This window comes from Festucalex cinctus, chromosome 2 (assembly GCF_051991245.1).
Source record: "Festucalex cinctus isolate MCC-2025b chromosome 2, RoL_Fcin_1.0, whole genome shotgun sequence".
Lineage (NCBI taxonomy): Eukaryota > Metazoa > Chordata > Actinopteri > Syngnathiformes > Syngnathidae > Festucalex > Festucalex cinctus.
This window is the reverse complement of record NC_135412.1, coordinates 32,051,087-32,073,038: the sequence shown is the minus strand read 5'-3', so window position 1 is coordinate 32,073,038 and position 21,952 is coordinate 32,051,087. Positions and strand designations below refer to the sequence as shown.

The 21,952-nt window shown below is 38.5% G+C and overlaps 2 protein-coding genes across 6 annotated transcripts in view; one reads left to right on the top strand and one right to left on the bottom strand.

Moving 5' to 3' along the window:
* LOC144014586 (TOX high mobility group box family member 2-like) overlaps positions 1 to 4,383 on the top strand; it is a 111,882-nt gene extending 107,499 nt beyond the window's left edge. For all 5 annotated transcript variants that reach the window (XM_077514629.1, XM_077514627.1, XM_077514630.1 and 2 more), the window contains 2 exons: positions 38 to 177; positions 3,064 to 4,383. In XM_077514629.1, coding sequence (XP_077370755.1) covers positions 38 to 177; positions 3,064 to 3,106 — 183 coding nt within the window. In that variant the 3' untranslated portion in view covers positions 3,107 to 4,383. The remainder of the gene's footprint in view (positions 1 to 37; positions 178 to 3,063) is intronic.
* Positions 4,384 to 7,523: 3,140 nt separating this feature from the next.
* LOC144014585 (large neutral amino acids transporter small subunit 1-like) lies at positions 7,524 to 20,791 on the bottom strand. Its single transcript, XM_077514625.1, has 11 exons — positions 20,304 to 20,791; positions 19,011 to 19,532; positions 17,428 to 17,553; positions 15,841 to 15,946; positions 15,514 to 15,558; positions 14,381 to 14,504; positions 14,178 to 14,281; positions 13,872 to 13,968; positions 12,794 to 12,943; positions 11,230 to 11,404; positions 7,524 to 9,133 (listed from the first exon to the last, which is right to left on the bottom strand). The coding sequence occupies exons 1-11, from the start codon at positions 20,365 to 20,367 to the stop codon at positions 9,054 to 9,056; spliced, it is 1,593 nt and encodes a 530-aa protein (XP_077370751.1). The 5' UTR covers positions 20,368 to 20,791; the 3' UTR covers positions 7,524 to 9,053.
* Positions 20,792 to 21,952: the final 1,161 nt, after the last annotated feature.

Below are 21,952 nucleotides of genomic sequence, written 5' to 3'. Positions count from 1 at the left end.
AAATTCATTTTGACTAAATCGAACTTTTGACCCTCAGGGGTTTTCCCATATTCAGGCTGAGTACCAGAACAGTGTGGGGGGCTCACAGTCTCCAGGGGCCCCGAACCCAGTGCATGGCCAGAACCCAGACTGGGATAGCGAATACTGCAACAGGGATTGTGGATCCAACCCTTGCAGGTCAGCTCAACACGGCACCAAATGACAATTTTCCAAATGAGTTGCTGTATGCCTCTTTACTGTCACACGGCCCGACTTAAAAAAACTAATAACACACTCCTGATTTTCCTGTTGAAAGCAACGCGCCTCCTCCAAAGTGGCACCTTGCAGCAGTATAACGCCATTAGCAGCCCTGACATCCAATTAACACTGCCGGTGTTTCGTTTAGCACGTTGCCTTATCGAATCGTGCCATTCAAGCGGCTGCAAGAGGGCCCTCGTTTTGTCTCACACCTGAAACTCGACTTCGCTTATGCCGAGATGCGGAGGAGCGGGAAGTCGGCGGCTCCTCCACTTGGAGCCCATTTTGTAGTTGTATGTCAAATGGGATCATGTCTGAGTCAAATCACGTCTGCTGCTCTTTAAGGCACATTGAGTATTTGCTTGAATGTTCTCCTGCTCTGAATAGCTTGTTGACGCTTTGAAGGGCCCTCTGTCGCTAGGAACAGAAATCGAAGGAAGATTTTTGCATTTGGCACTTCAAGTTAGAAGTCTCCTAAGATAATCAGAATTATCATGCTCATCTAGCTGCTGATTCCATTGGCTATGGCGTGATAACCAGAAATATAATGGCAACCATTCCACTATGAGGACTAACGCTAACTGCACCACTCCCATTCAGTGGCAAAGAAAAAAAAAGAGCCAATTGCCAGCATATTGTTTTTATAAACATAAAATATTATATATATATATATATATATATATATATATATATATATATATATATATATATATATATATATATATATATATATATATATATATATATATATATATATGTATGTATTCTAGTTGATTGTTCACAATCACAATATAATTTTACTAACCTGAGTTGGATTAAGAATAGGGGTGTGCTCAAAAAATCAATATGGCAATATATCGTTGCGGGCCTCATTACAATACACGTATCGATACGCAGCCGTCAGAATCGATATTGCTCGTTAACTTTAAATAGGCAGTTAACGTTTGCCTTTGCAGCTTGCATTGTACCTAAAAAATAAAAACCAGCAGCGTCTTTGAGGTTAATTGCCTTCAATTAATGCAAAAATAGCTCACCAGTGATTGGACTGTGTCTTGCTAAGATAAATGAAAGCAAAGAAGAATATCAATATTTATTTACTTATAAACTTAACATGGCACATGTCTTAATGTACCAATTTTCTTATATTCGGTTTAAAAAACGAAATAGAATGTGTTACATGAAAAAAATGCTGTTTTTATTTCCCAAATATTTAAAATAAGCACATTTTAGAGCTGTAATTTTAATATTTTGATATTTTTGCTCATATCGGCTCATGCCTATTAGTAAATTTCCCCGGTGTGTTTGTGAAAACTGCTCCTTGCTCTGCAGTGCATTCACATTTAGACCAGGCATGCCGCTTGTTGGTAAACCAGAAGAGCTACGGACAAAAAGATTTTTGTCACCCAGCATAATAAACATATCCTTTAGGTATACATATGACGTTTATTATAAAATGCAAGTAAATTAATATAAAATATCGGGATACGTATCGCATGTATTGGGATACATTTGTATCGCGATACGTATCGTATCGTGACCCCTGCATCGTGATACGTATCGTATCGTGAGGTTGGCGGCAATACCCAGCCCTCATTAAGAAACATCCTGACTCGCTTCCCCAGTTCCAGTTCGGTGACAATGAATGTGAGTGTGAGTGTCTCAATATGTTGCTCTGGTTATCTCCTGACATCAGTTGGGATGGGCAAAAGCCTCCCATCAGCAAGATAAGCATTACAGAAAATGGATGGATGGATAACATGATCAATTTTCTGGTTGTGTTATAAGCTTCCTAAGACGTGCGGTGCATGTACAGTGCAAACAAGCCATAACGTTATGACAATACGCACAATATGTACATTTAAATGTTCCTTAGAACTTTACTGCATCATAGTTGGTAGTATTTTGACACTAGTGTCAGTATAATAATAAATGCATTCAATGAATACATCATAATGTACGCTTAGCATACAGTGATGTTTCGGGGTGGGAACCTCTGCGTACCTCACAATACGATACGATATGCGATTCAATGCTCACGATAGCCATTATCGATATATTGGTTAGGTAATAATTCCACGAGAATCTACGATAAAACTACTCCAGACATAAAGTGATGTTTATTTTTTAATGATAAAATCGTTTCTTTTTGTACCATCACTGAAACACAATATTAAAAGTAGTGTCTTCTTCACAGTGAGTAGTTTAGTGTATTTTTTAAAATAAATACAAATGTCTTCTTAACAGAGAGAACTTTCTGTGAACAAATTTGTGCCTTTCTTAATCATTATTGTCATGCAACATGTCATTCAGTCACATGGTCATTTGTTTCATTTTATAAACTGTGACACAATTTTTGTAACATTGCAAATGTAAATAAATAAAAGTACTTAAATATTAAATCCAATTAAATCAATATTCATATTCCTCAGAAATTGTGTGTTTTAAAAAGCTGAAAAATAAAATGTTTTAAAACCATAAAAATGAAGATATAATACACAAACATGCAAAACTGAGTCAGCTGCTTGACAGATAAATGTCATACACAAGTAAAAGTAAGCACATGAGTCTTCTTCGCCTGAAGACTTCTGTACATTTCCCCGCCACTCTGAGGCGCTCCCCCTAGTGGCCCGCCCAGTAATTGCTCAATAAGTAATAATGGAGCCGTTATAGCGGCTGCGTATTAACTACAAATATCGCGATACTTGCGTAGGCGTATCGATAATCGATCGTGAGCCAAAGTATCACAATTTATCACACTCCTAGTGATGTTGCCATGTATGCAGGTCTTAGTAGTATGAAGTTAACGTCAGGTTTGCTCTTCTTCAGCAGTGGCATGGGAGCTCGGGACAAGCCTCTCTACCTCACTTGAAGTTGAAAGACCACCACACGTGTGACTCCAGGGAGATTTCCACCAGAACATCATCAATATATCTGCTTCGACACCGTTTTGCTTTCTTCTTCTTCGTCTTGTTGTCGGATTTTAAAAGTCCCAAAGACTGCTCCAGCATCTTCACCTATTCGCCAAGCACTTAGATCAGCCACATGCCTGAGGCACTTTTCTCTTCTGTCTCTCTCTCTCTCTCTCTCTCTCTCTCTCTCTCTCTCTCTCTCTCTCTCTCTCTCTCTCTCTCTCTTCCTTTCTCTCATCAGCGAACTTTTCATTTTCTTGCGGGGGCAGTGAGCTATGAGCTTCTGCCAGCATACTGGAAAGAAAGACAAAAAAAAAATCTCGTTTTGTTTTGAATTTCCTCAAGATGCTTTCTCTTTGCCTCCTCATGGGTGGGGTTGACGTGCTCTAAGCATCCTCAAAGAGTAAGGCTCTCCAAATTAGTCACCTCAGCAGGGGTGGATGTACTTCAGGACATTTTCAAGCTCGCCGCAAACACGAGATGTTTGCAAAACCCATCTTTGCCCCAAATGAAGGACTTTCTAACTTCCTTTATTTCTCACAGAGATTGTAAATACCACCAAAAAAAAAAAAAACAGATCCTTCTTATGTGTGTATTTAGCAGCAGCCCCTTGCTGTCTTGAGTTTCTTTTCATTGGATTATGTGGTGAGGGAATACACACACTAAAAAAATGTGTTACAAGCAAGAGGAGGAGGAGGAGATCCAAAAAAAGAAAAAAGCAATCGCCATCTCCCTGCCGATCGTAAGGAGCGTCGACTCTCGTCACGTGACCTCAGGACATTGCCAGAGTGCAGAGGTGGAAGATTTCAAACCCTTTTCATCCTCCCCCACCTTCCTTTTGTCCCAGCACCACTTGTACAGGTCAATTAAACAACAACAACAAAAAAAGAAGCTAAATGTGAAATGTTAACTAAAGAAAAAAAAACAGTGGGGTTTTGAAGTTTTGACTAGTTTTATTAGGTGTTTTAGAATTGTGTTGAACTCATCTTTATCATCTTTTGTGAAGAATTTAAAAAAGATCCTTTGGTTTTCACTGTAGCAGGATATTAAGAGGAACGGACATCGGGGTATATAATTCAGTTTTGTGTATAAAGCCTGCCAAATGTACTTCTTTACTTTGTCACACCAGAGACCCATTTTGTTTTGACGAATATTGCTTTTACAAAAAGCTTGGTCTATTTCATTTGGTTGGGAGGTTTCACATTGCTTTAGAAATAATAAAGAAGTAACATGCTGGCTTTTTTCATCAGGGTGCATTATTATTATTATTATTATTATTAGTATTAGTATTATTATTATTATTATCATTATTATCATTATTATTATCATAATATTATAACATGGGCTATTAAAATATTTTTCTGAAATTGTTGATACAATACCACTGGACCAGCATTGGATTCATTTTGTGTTACAAATATTCCTTTGTTTTCTTTTTTTTCTTTTTTTTTTTTTTGTCTGTAATAAAACGTCTAAAGTATTTGGGGCAATTTTGTTTGTGTCTCTGCATCCCAACACATTCATTTAAAACTTTGGTGTTCAAACCTAATCCCATTTTACATTTTAACTCATATTTTTTCTCAGTTGCGTTGGTACATTTCTTGAATCATTCTCAAAATTTGCAAAACAGTAATTTTTCAAAACAATATGTACAACTAGCAAAATATCAAGGATCCCCTGCAAAAGCCATTTTCTTCCTCAAAATTCTTTATACATCTCTCAAAAGTCAATATCGCTGTCATTGAACATGTCAGTGTCTTTTTTTTCTTATTGTGTATGGATAAGGCAATACAATTGCTTAGTCATGTTGTCGATAACAATGTATTCTGGAGGGATGTTTTGATGTAAAGTGCAGTTTATGTTTTGATGACCATTTTTCTAAATTGTAAGTTACACCTTAGTGTATTTGGAAGAGTGATTGCAAGAGTCTGAACAAGACTGACATGTTTGTACTGTTTGACCTGCAATTTGTTGACTCATTGCGTTACAGAAACAACTAACTGCATAGCCAAATGAACAACAAAATCAAAAGTACAAATTTAAACATAGTACAAGTCTACTTGGGGAAAACTGCACATGAAATGACATAGCAATTACAATAGTCTCCTTCACCTGGAGTTACTGGCTTTGGGGCCACAAATTCTCAGCCACATCACAAAGTATATCTTCCCTTGCAAATGAGCTATTTCCATAAACTGGCTGATCATTGACTGATTTGATGCTTTGTTAGACAAAATCAAGGTTCATGTGATAAAAATAGTCAAATGGAAATGTATAAAATTTTGCTTGACATAGAGTTTCTGATGAACTAATGCCAGAATGTTATGCCATGGGAGACAATTCAGCAGAGACCTTTTTTAACAGAATATAATGAATATGACATAGGCCATTGAAAATATCAAAACACCAGATAATTGTATATAATCATTTGGATGGATGTAAAAAGGTATTTGCAACTTGTTCAAATAAATGAGAAACTCCTTTTGAAATGCATAAATGACACTATGACGTGAAGACAGACAGTTTCAATTGTGGTCTGAGAAATGCACCAAAGTGACTGAGAAAAAACAAGTAGATTTCCGCACGTGCTGGATGTATGAGAGTTTTAGCCCATGGGTTGTTAGGTACTGTATAGTAAGATGCTGTCCAATGTACCTTTTTTCCCCCCCTGCAATTTTCCTTCTCTCCTATCAGACATAATCAATATCATACATCAAGCAACATTTCTCTGCCCAGTGGTCATTTTTGTTTTTTGATTAAAGTGTGGTGATGAAACTCGGAGTTAATGCAGCAGTGCACAGCCTTTCACAGAGCCACCTGAGGAGAAAAACATAAAACACACACACACTGCCTTTTACTTTTGAATTTCACAGTTAGATTAAAAATCGAATGGAAATGGAATCTCTCGCTCGCTCGCGCTCGCTCTCCCTCTCTGATGATGAAGATGAACAGGCAGTGCCCCCTACAGTTGATCCGTAAAAAAAAAAAAAAAAAAAAAAAAAAAGTCATTTGCAGACTGGTTTTCACGAAATACAAAACAAAAAGCTCAAATATACTGAAAAGTGATTTTCATGATTGAAAATACATTTATTTATGGGTAAAGTCGAATGTGCATTAATGATTAAAAACATTAAATGAGGTGAGTAGAAGGTTTACGGCGCACATTGTGGAACCATGACTTGACTGCACAAGAGCAGCATAAAAGTCATGTACTTCTATCGCCATCTACAGGTCAAACACTGCACAACATGGAAAGCAAAATAAAAATTCATTGGCCTGATTGTTCGTGCCTTTTAAAAGAAACAAAGGTTTCCTTAAAAACATATATCGCCATCTGCCGGTAGAATAGTACATGAAAACTTTGAGGGGCTGATTAGTGTTTCGCTGCCATCTTGTGGCATCTCTGGCCAATCACAATAAAAGGCGTTTACGGGAGGGCGTTGATTACTGGCGTTCTGAGCTATTCACTGACAAGGAACTGAGAGCCCTCTGGCGTATAGCAAACGTGTGTGGCTTTCAATATATCCTGAAATAATAATGTTGATCATCTCTCAATTTACTCATAAATATATTGTGTTTACTTCTGAGGTTTGGGATGTGAATCTCTGCTTTGGGCCTTCCAGTGAAGTTTGCTTGGATTTTTTATTTCCCTGGTAATTTGGCTTCCTCCCACATTCAAAAAGGACAGGTGGTAAAGAATATGGATGTTTGAATTATCAGAATTTTTCAATTTTACTTTTGTGTAAACAAACAGCTGCTTCCTAAAATTGTGGATGTGTGGATTGTGCCTTTATGGATTGTTTTTATTCTTGCGCTTTCAGTAAAAAAACAAACAAAACAAAAACAAAAAACGTGTTCACCAATATTTACTTGCAGTGTGACGCCAACTGGAAGAATCCCAGTTTATTTCCCATGCTGCATTTTTCTTTATTTTTCTGATTATTGACTACTTCTAGTAACATAAAGTAAGTGCTAGTAAACAAACTATCATATTTTGACAGCTATAGTTAAAAATCCCTGTACTTGAAATAGAAAGTCACAAATAAATACAAGTCCAATATTGCCTGTCCTGTGTCCTATCTCTAATATTGTGTCAATCCGCAGTGGTACTGCTCCTATCAGCCACCATCAAATCCTTTCATTTCCCCTCAGGCGGATATTGAGTTCTCTTGACAGCTGCAGACGGACACAAACACGCAAGTAATAAGACGAGACAAGAAAGAAGCAAGCGTTTCACACCAGTTGTTGCCAAACACGTGCACAAACAATGGCTCATTAGTCTCTTTTGAATTTAGATATACAGTAAATCCTTTGGAGGGAATTCTAGGCAATCAGATATGTGATTTCCTCTTTTGTGTATGTTTGAGAACACACAAATGTTGCACAAAAATAGCTTTATTTTCACATGTACCTGCCATGGTCACTGCCACACAACCCTTGGACAGAAATTGACAAGACACATTTTTAATTACATCTTATTGAATAGAAATAATCATACAATTAACATCAGAGGCAGTATTGATGGGGGTTGGTAGAGGACAGTCAATGATTTCCTGTTTTGTTTGGGGTTTTTTTGTATGTTCACATCCAATTAGTTCACTGAAGACATTCATCAGTCCTATTTATCCAGGGTTAAAAACAAAAGCTGAACACTTCCTTAGATGCAATGAAAATGTTACATCTTTTCAAGGCTCTTCGTCTTGTTTGTTTTTTTTGTATGAAAAGAAAGTGAAACAATATGGTCAGATTATACTCATGACAGCGCTTAACTTTTCAAACAAGATCCCACTAGATTCCCGTGTTGGCTCAGTTGGGACATTCTGTCAAATCGGGATTACCAGCATACATAATAGGTACATGTGATCCAAAATACGCATACGACAGTGATGCTTGCTACAGTATGCACAGTCGCGACAGGCTGACATTGATGCAAGTCTTTGTAAAGCCTTCTACACAGAAGCTCATCCAGCATCGTCACTCGGGATGGGCATAATAATCCATTAGTTGACTATTGGTTGACTAGCGAATTCATTTCCATCAGAGACAAACAAGCATTCACACTCACATTCACACCGATGGACCATTAAGAGTCTTCACTGAAGCTAACTTTGAAAACTATTTGTTCTTCATTTCATTCAAATGCCCATCCCGAGTGGTCTCGCACAAAAGCTTTGCCTTTTCATGTAAAACTTGGTGAATAAACAGCAGCACAACATCAGTGAGCACACGCACGCACAGACACACACATTTCATTTCACTGTATCGTTTGTGCTTCATGTACAAATGGATACAAAAAAAAAGTATGGAAAAGTATTGTTAACACATACATGATATTAGTAGTGCGTAAGTACCAGCTAACCACTTACTTTCCAATTCTTACTACTTGTATTATTCTAGTCACACTAATATTACTGTACAACGTGTGTTTTTGTGGTTTTTAGTTTATCTAAAGAAAACTTTATGAACATACTCTCACAGTAATGTAGTGAGAGTATAAGCATTTTATCGCCGCAAACATGTCTGACAGTTATATTTGGCTTTGATTTAAAGCAGAAGAGGGACAAAAAATAAATTGACCTTCATTTTCTGGCAAATACTAAATTTGTGAGAGCAGCAAAACTGAAACATAACCGGGTATGTTTGAGGACACTCTCATGTGCGTTGTATACAGCTTCTCGCAGTCCACAATGATCACAATTAGTAACGCACATTTGAAGCATGTATTATCGCCCATACACACTTTGAACTCAAGTGCATACTTTTATGTAAACCCTCCTTGACCAAGATTGCAAAGCTCCGCCGCAAAAGAAAAATAAACAAAACGTCAAATACCACGAAAAATGCAAATGTTCAAGTAAACCAAATGCTGAGCCATGAGTTGTTGAGCTGGTTGACGATCATCTGGCGTTATTCCGATTCCTCGGATGCCTCCTTCTTCTCCTCGGGGACGGCCAGGAATATCTTCTGGCAGAACATGGTGAAGAGTTCTGAGGACAGTGCATCATCATCATCATCATCATCATCGTCGTCATCATCATCATCATCATCATCATCAGAAAATGAGATATAGCAATATTTTGGGGAGAGTGTAAAAGGGCGCCATGTCACACAGCTTTTAAATGGTGTATAATTTTCAAAGCAATGTCAAATAGGATCAGGCTGTGGTAGTAGAAAGAAACTAGTTCTCTTAAAAGTAGCACAACACAAATTAAGCTTCATGAAACACGTGATATTTTTTACTCCTCTAGATGGCACTCTTGGTTTAAAGATGCAGTGTAAAAGACTTTTTTTTTTTCTTTTTTTTCTTTTTCTTTTTTTTTTTTTTAGGTTGCCATTTGATTGATCTCTTTTCTTTTTATCCCCTTTTATTTATTTAACTATTTTAAGCTATATTGTTTTGTAGCTTTGTTTTTATTTTTTTATTTATTCGTTCTATAGTGTTTAACTGTTTTATTTTAGTGTTTAAATGTTTTTATTTGGTAGTTATTGAGTTTTGAGCTCCAGTGTTTCCTCATGGGGGAGCCTCCCCACTGGGAGGGATGGCTGGTCTTCTCCTGCGGGCGGGCAGTTGTCCCGGGGGCCCCTTGGCCCCGAGGAGCTGTGGTTCGCTTCAGCCTGCATGGAGCGGGCTGCGGTCACTGTGGGCCGGCGGTCTCTGGAATGGCATTTCTCCCTGTGGTGGTTTATCGTCATCCCTCTCAGAGTGGACGAACTCCTCCTGGGTGCCTTTCCTTACAGGGTACTACTGTGCCCCGCCATGTTGTGGTTTCCGTGTGTCAGTTGTGTTTTGGGTGTGTCTGTGGGTACGATCATGGGTAGGGGTGTGAATTGCCTCGTACCTGACGATTCGATCCGTATCACGATTCCTAGGTCACGATTCGATTCGATACCGATTAATCCCGATATGAATTTACAAGTCGATCGTTGCGATTTTTTTAATCAAATTTAGAAAATACCATTCAGTAAACTTGTACATATACACTGTAATATATGTATGAAGTTGTATTATTTATTGATCTGAAACTTCAGTTTTATAACTGTGAGCCACTCTATTTAACAAACAGGTTGTAACATTTTTCATGTTTGAACAGCATTGGAATAAAATATTATGGCTTAATGTTCCATTAATATAACATTTTTCCATGCTTAAGGTGTGAAAGTTAGACGTTTTGTTGAATATTTTTCCATCAAAAATGGATATTAAAAAAATTGATTCGGCTGCCTATTGAATCGATTCGAGAATTGTGTGCTGTAGTATCGCGATATATTGCCGAATCGATTTTTTTTAACACCCCTAATCATGGGGATGTGGGGGGAAGGGATGGCTTTTTCTTTTTATTATATTCTGGATGTTCAGCACTTTGAGTTGCATTTTAATGTATGAAAGGTGCTATATAAATAAAGTTTGATTGATTGATTGATTGATTGATTGATTGATTGATTGATTGATTGATTGAAGAGCACCATTTAGAGGAGTCCAATAATATCACATGTGCCTCATGAAGCTTCATTTTCCTATCATTACTTAAAAAGTCTTGAATCTTCAATAGCAAGTGGAATGTTTCATTGCATTTTGTCCTGATCATGGAACCAATATTGTTTTTATTTAGTGATGGGTAAATGAAGCTTCATGAAGTTTCACGAAGCACCTGTGATATTTTTCAACTCAAGATTCGTGCAGTGGAAATTGATTACATTTCCACTGCAAGTTTAAACCAAGAGTGCCATCTAGAGGAGTCAAAGAATATCACAAGTGCTTCATGAAGCTTCATTTGTCTAACAATAGTTCATTTGTCTGCAAATAAAGTGAAGCACACGTCTTCTTGCCTGTTCATTGAGCTGAGGGACGGCTACACGCCTTGTTGTTGACTCTTGCCCGTTGAAAACGGATGGTGTTGCGAGATGAAAGCCAACATGAGACTTTGGACTCTACACAAACCCACTAATGGCAACAGAGCCCACATGGGCTCTCCAGCTGATCTTCTTTGCACAATTTCATAACAAAGTGTCACTGATGCCTCCCGGCTTACGCTTGGACTAATCCCCCTCGTTGTCATTAGATTTCAAAACAAAAGCAACTCACCGAGCATCTTCTTGACCACACGTGGCTTCTTCCACTTGTAGCCCAGCAGGTAGGCCGGGATGCCCGTGAGAATGATGCTGCAGCCTATCAGGCACTCGATGGGAGCCGCCCAGAAGGACACGATGATCATGAAGACGCAACCCAGGACAAAGGCCACGGGGATACACAACCAGATCTGGGCCGAGAGAACACAAAAGCATTAAGTCGCTTATTTGAACATGACCAAAAATTGGACATGTACACTAAGAACTTATTGAATCACTACTATTTAGCCTGGCTAGCTAAATGTTATTGAGACATATAATGGATCACGTAGACATTCTCAATTCTATCAAGATTTAAACAACGCTTTAAAATTAAATAAAAGAAAATTGCTTATGTTTTAACAGTTCCCTCACAAAGAGAGAGGACAAACAAACAACTGGAGAGTAATTTCATGAATAAATAGCTTGAAAGGCAATTTGTCTCGAAGCAAAGATGAAAGACAGCACACAAAGAGATAATACAAGCCATGTCCAACCAGAAGCAAGGAGGCATAGATAAAATAACAGTAGCATATATAATGAATCACTAAATTCTGAAATAAAAGCTGTTTCATGAAGGGATTGTTTTGAAGTGTAGTTGTGTCAAGTCTAGACCTGTCAGACAGTTTCAGCATTCTCACATGCTCTCAGATAGGAGTGGTTCTCAGAAAAACACACTCCAGGACATGTGAGCCAAAAACAGAACGTGTGCCTAAACTGCAGTCGTTAAAAATTATATGTGCTTTAAAATCAAACATTCTATCGACCACATAGTGTATGCAACTAGTGTGGATAAATGTGTCCATCAATTTTATTGTACGCTCGTTACCAATTAAACTGGGCATCTAGCTCAATACATAAACTAATCAGTCATTGCTGAATAAATAAAGTTTTTTTGAGCATGTTAACATCATATTTTAAAAGGAAATTATTGAACTTCCAGTTCTATTTATCAAAGTTTTAAATCAGAACAGAACTTTTTCTGCTAGCATATTGTCACATAACAAAGAGCATGGAACTTGATTAAACAGTATTGTGTTGTATTTACATTCTGCCAGTTCATTGGTAACAACTGATTTTGAAACTGGTACAATTTCAATTGTATAAAGGGCTATTATTTACATGGGAGTATTGACATGCCATGAACAGGAAGTAGACACGATGGCGTTTTTTTTTGTTTGTTTGTTTGTTTTTTACTGCTCAAAATACATTTACATACGCACAAAAAAACAGCACAAGTCTGTTGTTGCTGTTTGACTTTCAGCTTAGTCCCTGTCAGTCTGGGGCCGCATGATTTGTTTGGCATAGTTTTTTAACACATTTGGGTTTTCAAATCCTAGTCCCTCGTGTCTGAAGTCAGCCAGCCAAGCCACCATAAACAGCACAAATCTTTATACGGTTGTTTATTTTATCTCTGTGTTATATATGCAATATTGCAAACAGCCTGATTGAGTTTAAAGGGGAAAAAGTATTGACTCTTGAACTGGGTCACCATCCCCATCGGAGCATGTTTTCTGAGAGTCGCCCATAGACAAATGTACCTTTATTGGCCTTCTGAGGTTGGGCTTTTTAAATCGGAGCCAGACCATCCCAGCGATGGCCATGCCAACACAGAGCCAGGTGAAGAAGCTGAACAGGTTGATGACAGAGAAGATGTCTTGGGAAATGGCGTAAAGCATGGACAACAAACACTGGGAGGAAAGACAAACGACAGATCAGATCACATTAATCTTGTTAAAGTAGACAAAATGAGCTTCATTTTCTTTCTGATTTCTTTCTTTTTTGTTTTGCCCTTAGGATCTGCCTACATTAGGAAGCACAAGTACAATTTAACATACATGTAAAGGCAACGTGAAATGAGAGCTGCCATTTCTGGTTTACCAGTAAAGTAGCTGACTGTCGGTCGCCACGGCAACAAAAGCATTTTTTTGTCCACGCTGCAGACAACAATACTGCTTGTATGTCTCTTTGTTGTTTTGACCTTTTTATGATCAATTAACTTAGTCATACTTTATTACCACTAAAATTGCTCATCATCATCATCATCATAACATTATTATTACAAGTATTATTGCTAATACATTTACAGTAGTACATACTGCATCCTGATCTCTGCTACAATTCTTCTATTTGATCCTTCTCTGTACCTACTCTCCTCCATCACTCCAACCAGTCCAGGCAGATGGCCGCCCCATACTGAGACTCGATTCTGTCCAAGGTTTCTTCCTCTGAGGGATTTTTCCTTGTTTGCAGGGTTCACTTGGTCTCTTGCTGTGTTGAGAATATGGTTCTTGACCCGCTCCAGATGTAAAGTGCCAGCATAGTGGTTTGCACTCTCGATATAAAATGGAGTTAAATTAGTCTGTTCCACTGTCAAAATAATTCAAATCTTATTTGAGAGTTGAATTGAAACTGATTTGAGTATTGCTGCTTCATATAGAGCCGGTGCAGTGACAACAGAACGCTATACTAAACCTACAGTAAGAGTTGTGTGTATGCTTCCAGTGCAGGTGTTTGGCCTTTAACCTTCAACCTTTTCCATGGGCCAAATTCCACATCGTTGGGATTGTTATGACTCGAAAAGCACATAAGCAGTGCTGTTGTCCTAGCTGTTCTTACTGTGAAGATGAGGGATGGCACCGGTGTGAAAAGGTCGGTGTGGACCAAGCCCAGAGCAGCAGGAAGTTGACCCTCGCGGGCTCCAGCGTAGAACAAACTGGAACAAATGGTACGAGTTACATTTATTTATTTATTTTCTCACATGATCCACTCGGCCTATATCAAGTGTGCTAGCAATAACAGTCGGTCGGTTGATGGAAGTTCTTGACAGCACATCACATTAAGTTTTAGACACTTTACAGGCAGATCTTGCAATCTCAAATGATTTGCTCCATAATAATAATAATAAGAATATTTTTATTTTACCGAGCTGAAGTAAAGAGGGATCCATTCACGGCTCCAAAACAAGACAGCCCCACGAACACCGGAATGAGCCATGACATCACACCGAGATGGTACTCGCCAAAACTCTGCATTACAGTCACAGTGCACAGGTTACATGTCTATACTAACAAGGCAACAAGCCAATGGCAGTTATGTTAATTTATAGCAACAAGGCAATAACTCACCACCGCGACAGCCTCCGACTCGACCATGTCCTGAGGAGAAATGGTTGTGAAGTAGGCCAAGTTGGTCAATATGTACACGATGGTCACGATAGGCATCGAGATGATGATTGACAGGGGCAAGTTTCTAGGGTGAAGAGAAGACAGTGTTCAACGGAACGTTCACGTCATAGTGGCATACTAAAAAGTAAACAAAGTCATTATGAGAACAAGAAAGTTCAATCTTAAATTGAATCAAGTTGGAATATTGTGAGGGAAAAGTCCGATATTTCATGAAAAGTCATAAATCAAGTCATAATATGAAAAGAAAACTGGAAATTACAAAAAAAAAAAAAAAGAATCCTTTTTGTTTCTTATTTCTTTTGAAAAAATCCCAATATCACTAGATAAAAATGTGTGATATTACAAGATTACAAGTCTTCTGACAATAAAGTCAAAACTAATGTGATATTAAAAAAATCATTAAAAAAAAATCATAATCTTATCAGAATACAATATTGCAAGGCAAATGTTTGTTTTTTTAACAGGAAAGTTATAGTCATATTATTTATTTTTTAAACAATTATAATTTATGAAATTAATGTTTTAATATTTCAATAATTTAAAAGATAATGTAAAACAAAAAGGTTGTCTTTATCAAGATGAATCAAACAAACAAACAACAAAGTTCATTTTACGAGAATATAGTTCTATCAATATGAGCAAAATAAGTATTATTTGAGAAAACGAATCATTTTTTTAAAAATACAGTTCTTTCTGTGAAGTCAATATTTTATGAAAATACAGTTGTGATGAAGAACAAATGTCTCTGATACTTTTCATGGGGAAAAAAGGCATGCTGTTATGCAAATAGCTATTATTCTATTCATGAGGAAAAAAAAGTGTTTTTATCAAGAAAATTGCCAGATTTTTTTCAATAACAATGTTGATTATAGAGCAGTAACATTAGGAGAATTTTTTCATGTACATTTGACATTCATATTCTAATACTTTGCTGTTTATACGATAATTGTCTGTCTGCATCATGCAAATGAAGGATGACAAGCATGCTCTTTCCGCTCAAAGTGAAGTCATGCTATTGGCAAATACTAACAGGAGAACCCTCCTCAAAACAACCTCCATCACATTTAAGTCACCTCTCTGGATTGATCATCTCCTCAGTTACGTAATTCAGGTAATTCCTGAGAAGAAAACAAAGAAAACACATTCCTTTGAATTGTATGCATGAGTTACTGTACAATGCTCAGATTTAATGGACGCTGTACTCAGGAATGTTCCCAAAAGTCTAGTTTTGGATTTTCTAGTGGTGTGGAACTGCAATACAATTTGTATTATGTTGTGATAATATTCAAAATATGATAGAAAAACAGATGTGTGCAGGTATACCAGTGAGTGCACACATATAAAACACTAAGAGGAACTGTTTCTATTTCTGATCAGTCGTTATGTCACAAATGACTTACCATCCTCCAAAAGCAAACAAACCACTGTACATGGCCAAGACAATATTGTCAACACCCAATTTGCTGCCTTCAAAGGCATTTTCTGGCTTCAGATAGGGCACATCGCCTGCAGACAACACAGAAGACAGGAATGTTTTGACTTGAGTCATTGTGTATCTCCATTCAGGATTGTACAGACTAGTCGACTAGCTAGTCAACTTTACTATCCCATAATAATGTTTTGAGTTAAGTGCTGACTAGATGGATCGATCCTGTCTTCATCCTGTGAGAAAAGAGTCTGACTAATCATGTCTTCTTGGCTTGGAGTCTCACTTTGTGATCCAGCTATTGTTGTTTGCCTAATCCAGTTGTCATTAAGCATACCCAGTTGAAAAGTAATCAAACGCGCGTGTGCAAGTGTGTTTGGTTCCAGTTCCTGCCTAAAACGGTCTCTTTCAGATGCTAATTAGGACAACCACAGCACACGTGCGTGACTCTCACATTCTGTGCTTTCTTTCGGGCTCTTTGAAAGGCCTCAGTGTATGCGTGCGACAGCAGCCGGCAAGCTTAGCTCAGTCGTCACCATGGCAACACAGTGACGAGCACAAGACTCATGGGCGTGGCCTTGCAAGTATGGGCGGCCATGCTGTTTTCCTGCCTCGTGCTTTATATTACTGTGCTATGAATGGGCCTTCATTGAATGATCAATAGCACAATAATAATAATAATAATAATAATAATAATAATAATAATAATAATAATAATAATAATAATAATAATAATAATAATAAGAAGAAGAAGAAGAAGAAGAAGAAGAAGAAGAAGAAGAAGAATGATAATAATAATAATAATAATTATTATTATTATTATTATTATTATTATAATTATTATTATTGCTTTGTTTTTGTTTTTTTGTGTTATTTTTATCACTACAGAAGTAGGTTTTATACGTGTACATAGTGTCTTTTGAAGAAAGTTAAAGTATCCGCAGTGAAGTCAACATTTGTTTTGTCAGCATTAATGACGCCTCATGTTTTTAACATGGTTCATTGTTATGTTACATGAATCGGGGTTTTTTTTGTTTTGTTTTTTGTTGCAACCAGGGCTGATCAATTTGCTGTAATGCAGCACATTTAAAATGTGGCATGATCCGACATCAGCAATCGATTGCTGAGGCATTCGATGGTGAATTGGGCACTGCTCATCCAAGCAGCGCTCGTCGCTATGTACACAAACGAGCTTGGCGTTCACGCTCAGCATCAATGCAAACAAGAAGGTCATCTGCTTGGCTTCACTCGTTAGTGATAGTCAACAGCTTGTGCATCATTAGAGACAAAAAAAAAAAAGAATGAAGTCTCCCTGTTGATATTTTAAAGTATTAGAACCAGCAGTGGAATTACAGTTGGTACCAAAAGATATTTAGAATAGATGCAATAAAAATGAAAGATTTACTGTGCTTTTTTCTTTACTGTACTTACATAATAGGCTAGCACATAATGGTACTAGCATTATAAAATACATCTACAGTATTAAATAGTATTTCCGATCATAAAAAAAATTGTTCTGTACATGTCAAGTCAATGAATAGATTGTTGTTGTGGGACTCACCTCTGAAGATCTGTATAAAGCCAAAGAGGATGATGATGACGAGCGCGAGCAACTTGGAGACGGTAAACAAGTCTTGGACCTTGGTGGCGGCTTTCACGCTGATACAGTTGACAAAGGTCAAAGCGGCTGTAAGAAGGGAGAAGCAAGGAGAGAATAAAAGCTCAATCAGCTGTGCTACAGTTACTAGGGATGTAACGATAAGTGCAACATTGTGATATTGTGATATTAAAATTGCCACACTATCGTCGTCGTCATGTTCACAATATTTAAAAGCAGCACATCTGTAAAAAAAAAAAAAAAAAAAAAAAGTCTGGTTGATTTCCATTTGTGCAGTTCTAGCATCCTCTGATGGCTAGTTTTTTAGTGCAATTTAATTTTCATGAGGGATGTTTTGGCCCTTCTATGTTTAAAATCTGTACTAATTGTCAGATGAAGGGGAACGTAATATGCCTGAGAACCGAGTCAATATGTGGAGGAACTCAATGTGTGCGCGCATTAACACGTAAGCACCTCAATAGGTGTTATTAGAAATTGTAGGTGGTTTATATGCATTGCTGTTATATACAAAAGCACAATATTGTGTTTTTTTGTTTTTTTTGTTGTTGTTTTTTTAGTATGAGCGCTTTTTTTTTTTTTTTTTTTTTTACAATATTGTGACCTTTTTTGTACCGCCAACCTCCCCAATATACATAACAATATCGTGATAATTATCGTATTGTGATATTTGGATATCGTTACATCCATAACTGTTACCTTCTCCAATGTACAAATCATTTGTAATTTTGGAGATTTTTCAGGTGTCTGTACTGGAAATGTTCGATACCACTTGTTTTCAGAATGATACCAGTACGAGTAATTAACTTCACTGATACCAAGTACCAACACCATTCATACTTTTGATACGTAAAATCTGTCCCCACCAAAAAAAAAAATGACAAGATCATTTAAAGACTTATTGACACCAATATAGCATTTTTACTTTAAACTGCATAAAATCAATAGCAATTTTCTATTATTCCCATTTGTAATGTATATTTCCTGATCATAAAACAACCTTCCGTCGCAAGTACCGATACATTGAAATAAGGTCGGATATCAGCTCGATACTGATACCTCGTATTGGTACTCGCCCATCCCTAATCTGTGCTATATTTGACTATTTATTTTTTTCGGATAACTTTTTATTCCAGTGGTTCTTAACCTGGCTTCGATTGAACACCATGTGGAGGTCAAGTCACACATGTGGGTCATATGATTTGTGATGCCACGCTCTGCTTGGCGATCACTGACTGCAGAGAATTCAATGCGATCAGTAGTCGACTTGTGCCTGTTGTGATGGTACGTCGTGTGATTTCTTGATTATTTTAATCCCTTTGTACTATGTCCGGAAAAAATGAAAGTGGTCAGATCAATATGTGCAATATGAATTAACTTAAAAGAAGTATAAAAGAAATCAGATAAAATGTTTCAGTCCGTACTTTTTTACTTTTATTTGGAATTGAATCAGGACTTCTACCTTACTAGCATCTTTTTTTTTTTTTACACAGGTAACAGTACTTGTGCTTCAGTGTAAGTCTACTCACTGAGACACAGGCAGGCGATGAGCTTTGCGGCACTGTCGGGCACACTGCAGCTGGGGTAGATGGGTTTGAGGAGGTAGGTGGCAAACACCAGCGACACCACGTACTGCGACGACGGCCGGATGATGAGCATCTCCACCCACAGTTTGAGGAAGGCGGCCAGCTCGCCGTACACCTCCAGGATGTACGTGTAGTCGCCGCCGGACTTGGTGATGGTGGTGCCGAGCTCGGCGTAGCAAAGCGCCCCCATGGTGGAGATCACCCCGCAGACGGACCAGATGACCAAGGAGAGTCCAGCAGAGCCCGTTTCTTTCACGACGCCCGTCGGCGTGACGAAGATGCCCGAGCCGATGATGGTGCCGATGATAATGCCCACGCCGTTGAAGAGGGTGATGCTGCGCTTCAGTTCGATCTTCTCCCCTTTGCCGGCCGGTGCGACGGACGGGCTTGGGGAGCCAGCGACCATGGGGCTGGACGGAGAGACTTTCTCCATCATCTGGCCCTCTTGTTCTGGGTCTGCTGCTTCTGGTCATGTGAAACAATTAAGAACCAAGAAGATTAGAGGGTGGTACCAAAGGGTTTGCGGGTTCAGCTAATTTGGCTAGCAAAGACATTAGTGAGAATAGCAAGGGACAGAAGATGGTGCTGTTTCCTTTCTTTCTCATTTCTATTTCATATTTTATACAAACTACAGAGCAGTAATTCATTTGGAAGTACACTACACTAGTTCTACATACATTTGTGTTTTTGGGGGGAGAATTTTATTTTCCTTGGAACAGAAAAAACAACTTCCCGTGTAATGTAAACAATCTCACTGCTACGTGTCACTAACTGTCTTCTCGCTGTAATATGTTAAATGCCCAACATTATGCGTTCATACATGTACTGCACATAGAACTATAAGTACTTTTACACTTTGCTATCACTTTGTTTTTCTTTCAGAATCATCTTTAAATGTGCGCATGTGAACTAACTGGAGAAGTAGTCACCGACTAAATGACCCTCACAAATGATTCAAAGCATCAAATGGTATCTTGTGTGTACATATTTACAGATTGAGGAACAATACTGCTATTCAAATGATCTTCTTGTGCGTGTGTATGAAAAGGGAGCTCGGGGGGGAACAAAGTAGAGTTCAGTTCAATGCAAATGAAGCACACTTTGAATTCACCTGTCGGCGCACATGCACATACCTCCCTGAGGCATCACCTTCGCCTTGCAACATTGCGTCAGCCCACATGTTAGTGAAACCCTGTGCATGGGTGGGTATTGTGTTATGGCGAGTAATGTACCTACCCTCCATCTTCTCCTTGGCAACGCTCTCCCGGCTGCTCCGTAATTTCAGTTCCGGTTCAGCCATTTTTTCCTATTAATCGAGGTCCCCTTTTCTTCAATTACTACCCCTTCTTTCCTTCTTGCCTTTGCGTCCTCTTCCTCCTCCTGTCTGGCTTTCCTCTCTCTCTTACACACACACACTCATACACGCACACTCTCCTCAGTGCCCTCTCCCTCCCTCGTTTGTTCTCGCTCATTCATGTACACGCGCACGCATGCACGAATATACACACACACACACACTGCACGTCACTGTAGGCGACTAGACCATCTGACCCTGATCCTCTTTGCCTCTCTCTTCCACACCCCCTGCGCTCCACCTTGTGATGCTGTGGTAGCCTACGCCCACTCCTGCCCAATGATGGCCGAGCACAGACGAAGGAGGATGATGGTGGAGGAGGGCGGGAAGTGTTGGTAGTGGGTGCTAGTTTGGGTGGGTGGAGCAGATACGGTTTATAGGGGGGCCAACATGTGACGCGTTAATCTATTTGTGCGCTGCTAGCTAATCCAGACGCACACGGTCTGCTCTTTGTGTGTGTGTGTGTGTGCGTGTGTATGCGTGTGTGTGCTTGCGTGCATGCGCATGCGCATAGGAAGGATGCTGCTGGACCAGCGCGTCTTCTTGTGGTGAGAACGAGTCATACTTGTTCACCGATGTCGTCAGAGGAAATGGATACCCACTAGACTTGTTTGTAACACAAAACAACACAAAACCCAGAGATGAATGCGATCTCTCAGTCCCTCCGTGCCACCTACTGTATAATCCTAGTGTTGGAAAATTAACAGAAAGAGCTTTTGTAAAGATTTACAAATAAGTACAAGTATATATGTACATAACTGTACTGTTAGCATCTATCTATCTATCTATCTATCTATCTATCTATCTATCTATCTATCTATCTATCTATCTATCTATCTATCTATCTATCTATCTATCTATCTATCTATCTATCTATCTATCTATCTATCTATCTATCTATCTAATAATGTTTAATGTGAAAATTATACAAAGAATATTTTAATATGTATAATCAATTTAAGTATCACATATTGTATTTTTATTTATATTGTATTGTACTCATGGGATAGACGAGTACTTTTGCTGTGCTGTGACGCTTGCCGGTAATTCCCAGCATGCATTGCAACATTCATGGCTCCATAGTGTGGAAGCTTTTTGTCTTAACAACACACACTTACTTAATGAGACACTTGCAAGAAAGAATACATTTACAACAAAGGGAATGATCATTTAAATATATAATGTATACAGACACTACCAAAACGGCACCGTTGCACAAAAACGTTGCTGACTACGCTGGTGATATGATCATTTGGTGTTCAACAAGACTTTCTGTGGGAGGAAGCTCATTGTAGAGGTCACATGCTGAGTGCTCGTCACTCCACCAATCACCTTGGGGAAGGTCTGAGACAAGAGCCAATTGTCGTCCTCGCAGGGCGTCACCTGATACGGGTGAGCGAGCCAACAGAAAATACTGGTCAATGTGCGGTCGTAGCAGGAGAAGCTAGAGGGCGCTCTTTCCCAGCGTTCCTAGTGCATGTGACGCACATCTGGCTTGGAACGACTCGCGGCTGGCAAATGAGTTCGATGT